Source organism: Equus caballus, chromosome 21, assembly GCF_041296265.1.
Source record: "Equus caballus isolate H_3958 breed thoroughbred chromosome 21, TB-T2T, whole genome shotgun sequence".
Taxonomy (NCBI): Eukaryota; Metazoa; Chordata; class Mammalia; order Perissodactyla; family Equidae; genus Equus; species Equus caballus.
The window spans coordinates 17,666,645-17,675,268 of record NC_091704.1 but is presented as its reverse complement, the minus strand read 5'-3'; the positions used below and the strand labels follow the sequence as shown (position 1 = coordinate 17,675,268).

Genomic DNA, 8,624 nt, shown 5'->3' with positions numbered 1-8,624 from the left:
GTCCTTCTAGTTGTGGCACGTGGGACGCCGCCTCAGCGTGGTTTGATGAGTAGTGCCATGTCCACACCCGGGATTCGAACCAAGGAGACACTGGACCCCCTGCAGCAGAGCGCGAGAGCGGGAACTTAACCTCTCGGCCACGGGGCCAGCCCATCCCCCCCACTCCCATTTAAATGAGGGTTTCTTTATTCATTGTCACAGAAGCCAGTCACAAAAGGTCACATATTGTATGACTGTGATATGAAATGTCCAGAAGAAGCAAATCCATAGACACAGAAAGTTAGGTTAGTGGTTGCCAGGTGCTGGGGAGGAGGATGGGGAGTGACCCCTTAATGGGTAACGGGGTTTCCTTTAGGGGTGATGAAAATATTCTGGAAGTAGATAGAGGTGGTGCTTGGACGACATCGTGAATGTGCTAAATGCCTCTGAATTGTACACTTTAAATAGGTTAATTTTATGATTTGTAAAATGTTTTTTTAGGGGCTGGCGCCGGGGCGGAGGGGTTAAGTTCACGCGCTCCGCTTCCGAGGCCCAGGATTTTGCTGGTTCGGATCCTGGGCGTGGACATGGCACCGCTGGTCAGGCCACGCTGGGGCAGCGTCCCACATGCCACAACTAGAAGGACCCAGAACTAAAATATACAACTATGTACTGGGGGGATTTGGGAAGAAAAAGAAAAAAAAAAGATTGGCAACAGTTGTTAGCTCAGGTGCCAATCTAAAAAAAAAAGTTTTTTTAAAAATGGGGGAGCTGGACAGGGCCTGTCGGGATGTAGGATTTATTCTATTAAAAGTCTTCTCTTATCGTGAGCAAAGTTTACTGGGCCCCCTAATCTCTCAACAATCCTGGTGGGGAATCCCATCCGGTCACCAGGGAAGTCCCACCAGCCCAACCCAGAGTCCAACGCGCGCTCGGTTTGCATAGTCACGCCCACCGCCCGGCCAGCCCCTGGCCCCGCCCCCACACGTGTTTCCGGCCGGCCCCGCCCCCTCCACGCCCTCGCTGCGGCTCTCAACAGATGCCAAAGACGGAAGACTTGGAGAGACCTCATAAATAATGCATCACGTCAGCGGCCGGTGGGGGCGGGGCTCCGAGGCGCCTGCCTGAGTCAGGGTCCTGAATAATACATATTGAGGCGGGGCCCGGAGCGGGGCGCGTGTCGGGGCGGAGTTCGGGCACGGAAGTGCCCACCTCTAGGGCCTTGAGAGGCGGGGCCATCCACGCTTTATGGAGAATATGCAGGCCTTCTCATGAGTAATGCAGCACGTCGGCGGGCCTGGCGGCAGCGACTGAAGGCTAGGCGGGTCCGGAGAGGGCGTGGCCAGCTGCGCTCATGAATAATGCAACGCGTCAGCGGGCGGCGGGGCGGGGCGGGGCGGGGCCGGCGCGCCGGCGCCGGAGCCGGGAAGCGGGGGCTGGGGAGCGATGGTCGCAAGATGGCGGCGCTGAAGGAGGGTCGGAGCTACGGGCTGTCGTGCGGGCGAGTGAGCGACGGCAGCAAGGTGTCCGTGTTCCACGTGAAGCTCACCGACAGTGCTCTGAGGGCCTTCGAGAGCTACCGCGCCAGCCAGGTGAGCGGCGCGGGCCCGGTGCGGCCGTCGGGGACGTCGGGGCGCAGGCCGGCCTCGCGCGCCCCTCGCCGCGGCGTCCTGGCCTGAGGGCTCGGGGTCTGGCGTCCACGGTGCTGCTCGCCGGTCCCTGGGCCGGCGCGTCGTCGCGGGTGGGCACCTGTCTGGCTCGAGGCGCTCGGAACCCCGTTCCTTCTCGGTGCGGAGAGGCGACACTGGCGGGCGGCCCGGGGCGGCCGCGGGGCCCGAACTCGCGCGCCTGGTCCGGTGGGCGCCTGGGTCGTCACCTGGAGGCGTCCGGGGCCTTTCCCGGCTCACCCGCCACCGGGGCAGGAACTGATACGTGCACCTGGCCGGGGGCGGGGGGTGGCAGCGCTATCCGGGCACCAGAGGTGTGGGGCTTGGGGCTTCTCCGTCTGAGTCCCTGGCAAAGTGGCCAGTGAGGTGACTGTTCCTCCGGGGAGCAGCTTTTGCGTCTAGGTTCCTGGCAGGGTGGGTCAGTGGGGCACCGCTGTCGGGGCACCTGTGGGGTCCTGTTCTGTTTGTGTGGGAAGGCTGTGTCTGCACTTGAGGGCCGTCTTTGACGCTCCCCAGTGAGGCCCCGTGAGTTGAGCGCAGTTTCAGATCTTGGGAAGGGGTGTTTGGGGCGGAAACTGACAGCTTTTCCCACTGGACACCTTTGGAGAGTGGGAGTGTTTTTAGGGGAAGAAGCTCTGCATGTGGAGGTGGCTGGCATGCTGCCTTTCTCAGGCTGGGAGCTGGTGGTGGGTACCTGGGAGGGAGCTCTGGCCACCATACCTGGCCACTGACTCTCAGACTTCTCCGGGGCCGGTTTGGGCCCATCTGGGGGAAATTGAGGTGTTTCAGTTCTGACACCTGGTCTGGGGTGCGGGGGAAGGCTGCTGTGCATTTTCTTTCAGGCCTGGCTTTGGGGCACATCTGGGGCCGTGGTCAGAAACCTACTCCTTCCCATTTCAGTTTGTATCATGGCATCCTCTGTGTTGGGACAGAAGTTGCAGGTGCCCACTGGTCAGGTCTTGAGAGGAGGTGGCTTGGGGGCCCTTTTTCTCCTTGCCTGGAAAGTGGGGGCTTTATAATCAGAAAGTGGGGAGGGGTCTGGTGTCAGGCTTGGGGAGGCCCGGCTCCCTGCATGTGTGTGTGTGTGCGCGCATGTTTGTGTATATTGGGGGTGGGGGGGCGCTGTGGGCGGGTGAGGAGAGAGACTAACTAGGAAGGAATGTGGCTTTCTTCCTGCCCTGGACTTGTTCAGCACCATTAGCTAAGCCGGGAATTTCTTCCCCTGTTTTGTTCCCACTACTTTCCCGGTGCCCACCCTTTCCGTGCTTCTCCCCACTTTTTGGGGCAATTTCCTTCCTGTTCTGGTGTCTCAGTTTCCCCTTCATAGAACAGGGACTTCATCTTTTTTGGAAGATGGAGGTCTCACCTTCTCGAAAGGATTCCCCTAGGTGCGGCTAAGGCACCCCTGCAGGTGAAGAGGTGGAGGAGGTAGGGCCAGGAGGTGGAGCCTCCCTTCCTTGTGGAATTCCAGCCCTGAGCAATCCTGACTTGTCCTGCAGGAAGGTAGGCTTTCCTAGAGACAGCTGAGGGAGTGCTCATGAGTCATGTAAATAAGGTGAGCTTGGTACCTGGTCACTGGGCGTTAGGAGCCCCATCTTCCCTGCCATGCTGCCCTCGCTTGATCCAGTCGTCCAGAAGGCCTGCCTGTGTGTCCACCTCATGCTGTCACACTGCTATTTTTAATTTAGGGTGTTGGTTACATCCCCTAACTAAGCTGGATTTTCCTCATGTAAGGGTGAAGGTATAATGCAGACCCAAGCTCATCCCCTGCGGAGCCCAGCTGTGTGCGTCAGTGGTGTTCAGCCAGGAGGGGCTCCCTTGAAGAACTACTCCAAGCCGTTCTAGGCCACTTGGCTGGCTGGGCTAAATTTTCGGGGTAACCCAAACTTGCATTTTTCTCAGAAACTGACTGGTAATTTAAGTTACTTGGCAGTTTTCATATTTAGTCTTCCCTGTTGGGCAGTGTAGTGGACTGAGCTAAGATCAGGGCAGCTTGGGTACTCTGGGTGCTTTTGGGTGGTGGGCATGGGAAAAGTGACTTGAAGAACTCCTTTGTGTGAGCAGAGAAGTGTATTGGTTAAGAAAACTCATACGTACAGCTCTGTCAGTAACGCTGAGAGTTTTCTATTCTTTAGCACTGTGGTTATGGTTTGCCAATGGCAGCTTGTGGAGGGGGTTTTTATTTTTACTTTTTAATTGCTAAAGGGCTTTTACAAATTCAGATGTGGCAGGGGACTGGAGAGGAACTTCCTGTGAAACTTTCTCTGCAGCTTCAGAGAGCGTGTAATATTAGCTGTCGGAGAGCTCCCAGTAGAAGTCCCCCAAGGTTTCTCCCTCCAGAGGGGTCTGAAGTCTGAGCTGCCTTTGTGCAGACCTGGTGGCCAGCCTAGAATGTAGTGGAAAGTAAGGACATAGTAGTATGTGCAGCTGCCACTGTCCAGACTCGAACTTCATGCAGTTTCTCCTTGAATGTGAAAACTCAAGTGAGTCCTGAGGCAGCTGCACCCATGGGTCTCCCTGTGATGGGCTACTTCTGGGAGAGATGAGAGAGGAAGTGTAGACATAGCCTATCCTTCCAAGATCGCGTCACGCACCAGCTCGGAGAAGTGGCCCTCACCACTCTGAGGAAGTGACCTTCCCTGGGGCACCTGCCTCAGCTACCTGGGTGTTTCATCGTTGGGTTTGGTGGGCAGTGTTGCTGGGTGACCTTTTCTTCTCTTGAATTATAAGTTCCTCCGTGGAGAGGAACATGTTATTGTTCAGGAAAAGTTGAGGGCCCCGGGAGGAGGCCCAAAAAGCCTGAGGATTGGAGCCTGTCTAGGTTTGAATCTGGCTCTGCCTGTGCGGGACCTTGGGCCGGTGCCTGACCCTACCCAGTCCAGATCCTTCTTCTCACAGCTACCAGGATCCCAGTACCTGATGCTCTCTGAATTCCGGATTTTGCTCCTGTCAGAATTTGAGGGTCCCAGTGCCAGACCTTCTCTGAATTCTGGATCCTTCTGTCAGGATTTGAGGGTCCTAGTGCTCAGCCCTCTCTGAGCCCTGAATCCTTCTACTCTCAGGGCCCTGGGGGTCCTTTTGGCACATGTGCAGCCCTCAGCTCATCCCTGACTCTTCCCATGCTCTCAGCACTTGGTGCCTGGACCCAGAGCTGGTCCCCTCCTGGAGACTGGAGTAGAACTTGCGGAGACAGGGAGCCGGGGCTCCTGCATCTGCCCAAACTGATTGAGCGCCTGGTCTGTGCAGGGCCCTTGTTCATGTACTGGACATTCACAGGTGACCAACATAGGCCTTTAGTGTCACAAGTTGACGTTCTAGAGGTAGGAAACAGATAATGAACACGACGGCACAGAAATCAGCACAAAGGACTTGTCAGTGGTCAGTATCAGGAAGGAGATAAAATGGGACTGTGTGAAAGGGCGCTTCTAGGAAGTGCCAGAGCCCATATCTGCCAGGTGAAGGGTCCCAGACGACAGGAAGGGGAAGGGTTCCAGGCAGGGCGCATGCACAGGCCTTGAGACACAGGGGCCCGGGAGGGTGTTTGGGCAGAGGTGAGGCTGGGTCCAGGTGTGGAGGCCGCTGCAGGGCTCTGTCGGGGAGGGATGTGTGGGGAGAGGAGGCCTGCAGCGAATACTCCATGACTGCTCTGGAGCTGCACTAGGGGCTGCTTGCCTGCTGCTAAGGGGGCGGCTGCGTGGATGTCAGTCCGGCACCAGTGGCAGGAGGAGCCTTAATTTAGCCTTTCTTCTCTTCCCACTGCAAAGCCCTGGGAGGTGGGCTTGTCTCCCCTTCCTGGGGGGGGCACCTCACTTGGCCTTAGCCAGTAATAGCCAACTGCCCCTCCTGGCTGTGGACCAGGCCCTCTGTAAGCCCTTTGTGTGGGCATGTGTCGACACCCTTGGCAGGAAGGCTAGCTTATTGTTTCTACTGTGCATTGAGGGCAGTTGAGGCTCTGCGGGCAGTGTCTGAGGTCTGCCTGAGGTCACTTAGTTATCCTCACAGGCCCAGGCTGCCTCTCGATTTGGGAGGGAGCGTGAGCCACCAGACACAGCTATGAAAGGGAGTCCCACCATGGTCTCCATTCCTAGTTCAATGCCAGTGTTGCACGCTCCAGCCAGTGTCAGTGACGTGAATAGCTGAATTCCTGAACTTGCTGGCTGTGACTGTACTGTGCCCCCTCCTCTGAGAAAGCCTAAAGATGATGATAATTAACACTTGTGGATCATGCCCCACCTGCCAGCACTGGCCTGAGGTGTGCATGTTACTTCATCTCATCTCCCGCTTGTCAGCCCTGTGGCGGGAAGTGGTTCCCATTTCTCAGGTGAGGAAATGGGTGGAGACTGTGGGAGGCTGAGTCACCAGAAGGACTCTCCCAGCTGGGACAGGGCATTGCACTCTAGTGCTGTTGTATGGTCCTGTGCTTGGCTGCCCGTGAAGGGCTGTGGCTGGGCTAGATGGGCCGGGTGGAGTGGGCTGCCGGGTGGTGTCAGGAGCATTGTCTCCTGCTCGCTGGGCATAGGGGTTCAGTTTGCTTGTGTGTTTCACGGTGGGCTCTTGGTGGTTCTGGGTGGGATGAGTCCCTCCCAGAAGGTATATGTCTCATAGGTGCTTTGAAAGGGTGAGCACCCTGGGGTGTAGGGTGAGCACTGGCGGTGTCTGTAGGAGGTCCGACAGGCTGTGTGTGAGGGGCTGAGCTCTACCTCAGCCACAGTGACCCTTGACTAGGCTTCCGGCTTCGTGTTGTTGGACGCGGTGATTGTGTATAAACAGCAGGCTGCTCTCGGAAATGCACCCTCTGTTGACTCATCAGCAAGGCCAGAGTTCATTACCCTTGAAGCAGTTTTGACATCATACCCGAATTGTGACATCTCTGGGGAGTCCTTGAAAAACAAGATTGCTTTTCCTGTTCCGCATGGCTCTGGGCCTGGAGCAGGCCCTGGTTTTGAGAAATCTGCTTCTCTCATGGCAGCAGCCCTGCTTGGTGTGGCCTGGCAGTCTGTACTGTGCCTTTGGAGTTTGGCCTCACTGGGTCCTTCGTTTTTAGGGCCCTGCTACCCTACTCTCTGCCTTTATGGTTTCTCCATAGTCTGTTACTTGCACGGCCTGCAGTTGTCTGAGATCTCATCTCCAGCCATATGTGGCTGCTCCACAGTTATCCAGAGCCCAAAGGGGCGCTTTTGAGAACAATCCCCCCAAACAACCTCTGGCCTGTAGGTGCAGTGAGTGACACAGACAGCCACATCATGTGGTTGTTTTGTTGCTTTATTTTTCATTGAAAAAGTTGGTGTCCAAATTAACCACCCAGAGGGGAGACCTGTCTGCACACCAAGTGGCTACACTGGAGTCTGATACTAATGATATCCTCTGGGCCCTGTTCCTCCCTGGCCACATTGAGACGCGGCCCCTGGCTGAGTCACTGGGTCAGCCGTCATGTTTGCAACTTGCCACAGCCCCACAGAGGGGAGGGGGCCTCTCATGTTTGTGAAGTTCGAGGGGTCACTGAACTCCTGTTTAAAAGGGACATGTGTGAAGTTTATTTCTTTTTACCATAAAAGCAGTATAGCTCAGGGTAGAAAACTTGCAAAATACCTAAAAGTAGCAACTCCCTGTTCCCACTGGCCTGGGTTGTCGCTGTTGTTGGCACATCTGTGCCTTCCTCTGTCTTGTGTCCAGGCACTGCATCATCACAGTGGTGTCCTCATATAATCTTAAGTCTCACTTCTTCCCTGACCCTGTATTAGCTCTGTTTTTGTTTTTGTTTTAAAGATTTTATTTTTTTCCTTTTTCTCCCCAAAGCCCCCCCGGTACATAGTTGTATATTCTTCATTATGTGTCCTTCTAGTTGTGGCATGTGGGATGCTGCCTCAGCATGGCTTGACGAGCAGTGCCATGTCTGCACCCAGGATTCGAACCAACGAAACACTGGGCCGCCTGCAGCGGAGCGCACGAACTTAACCACTCGGCCATGGGGCCAGCCCTGTTTTTGTTTTTTTTTTTCTTTTGAGGAAGATTAGCCCTGAGCTAACATCTGCCGCCAGTCCTCTTCTTTTTGCTAAGGAAAACTGGTCCTGAGCTAACATCCATGCCCATCTTCCTCTACTTTATATGTGGAATGCCTGCTGCAGCATGGCCTGACAACCGGTGCATGGGTCTGTGCCCAGGATCCAAACCAGTGAACTCCGGGCCGCAGAAGTGGAATGTGTGAACTTAACCTCTGTGCCACTGGGACCAGCCCCTGGCTCTGTTTTTATTGTAATCATAAGCTTTACTTTTTAGTGATTGCGTCTTCTGTGCAGTGTGGACCCTAACAGGTCTGTTTCCTCTAGCACACACTATTCCAGGCGCTGCACTGATCCTGGGGATTCCCTCGTGTGTGATCTGCTGTCTTGTGCTGAGGGCTGCGCAGAGGCATTGAAGCAGTGGGGGGCGCCCCTAGCATACCTGTGTGTCTTTGAGTGGAGCAGCAGCGTGCAAGTGCTGAGCGGTACAACTACTATATGTTGAAATTGAGGCCCGGGAGGGATGTGGTGTAGCCTGTGGGGGTGGATGGTCAAGGGCCAGAGACGGGGAGGCCGGGATGGAGGCTCTGAGGGCCTGAGCTGGGGTGGCACTAGGGGTAGGCGAGGGGACAGATGTGGGAAGTATTTGGGCTGCCACTTGTGCCTGGTTAGGGGAGGTGGACATTTCCAGCCTTTCCTGATCCTGGCCACGTGGTGGAAACATCTTCGCCCACTTACTTTACTGCTGTGTCTGAACTGAGTTTGTGAGAGCCAGGTTATGCAGGCCTTGAAGAAACGCTGACAGTCACCTCTGATCTGGAGGAAAGGTGACAGCGGCCAATTAGAGAGCCACCTTCTGTCTGTGGTCAGTGTGCATCATCATCATCATCATCACTGAGGTTGAGACAGAAGACGTGCGTGCGCTGCACCAGCAATGCTGGCTGCAGAGCCCATGTCCTTCTGGATTGCCTGCTTTGTC

General features: G+C 55.7%; 1 protein-coding gene across 1 annotated transcript in view; it reads left to right on the top strand.

Moving 5' to 3' along the window:
* The first annotated feature begins 1,365 nt into the window (after positions 1–1,365).
* ELL (elongation factor for RNA polymerase II) overlaps positions 1,366–8,624 on the top strand; it is a 72,211-nt gene continuing 64,952 nt past the window's right edge. Inside the window, exon 1 of the mRNA XM_023625493.2 lies at positions 1,366–1,571. Within this exon, the coding sequence (XP_023481261.1) occupies positions 1,437–1,571 (135 nt within the window). The 5' untranslated portion in view covers positions 1,366–1,436. The remainder of the gene's footprint in view (positions 1,572–8,624) is intronic.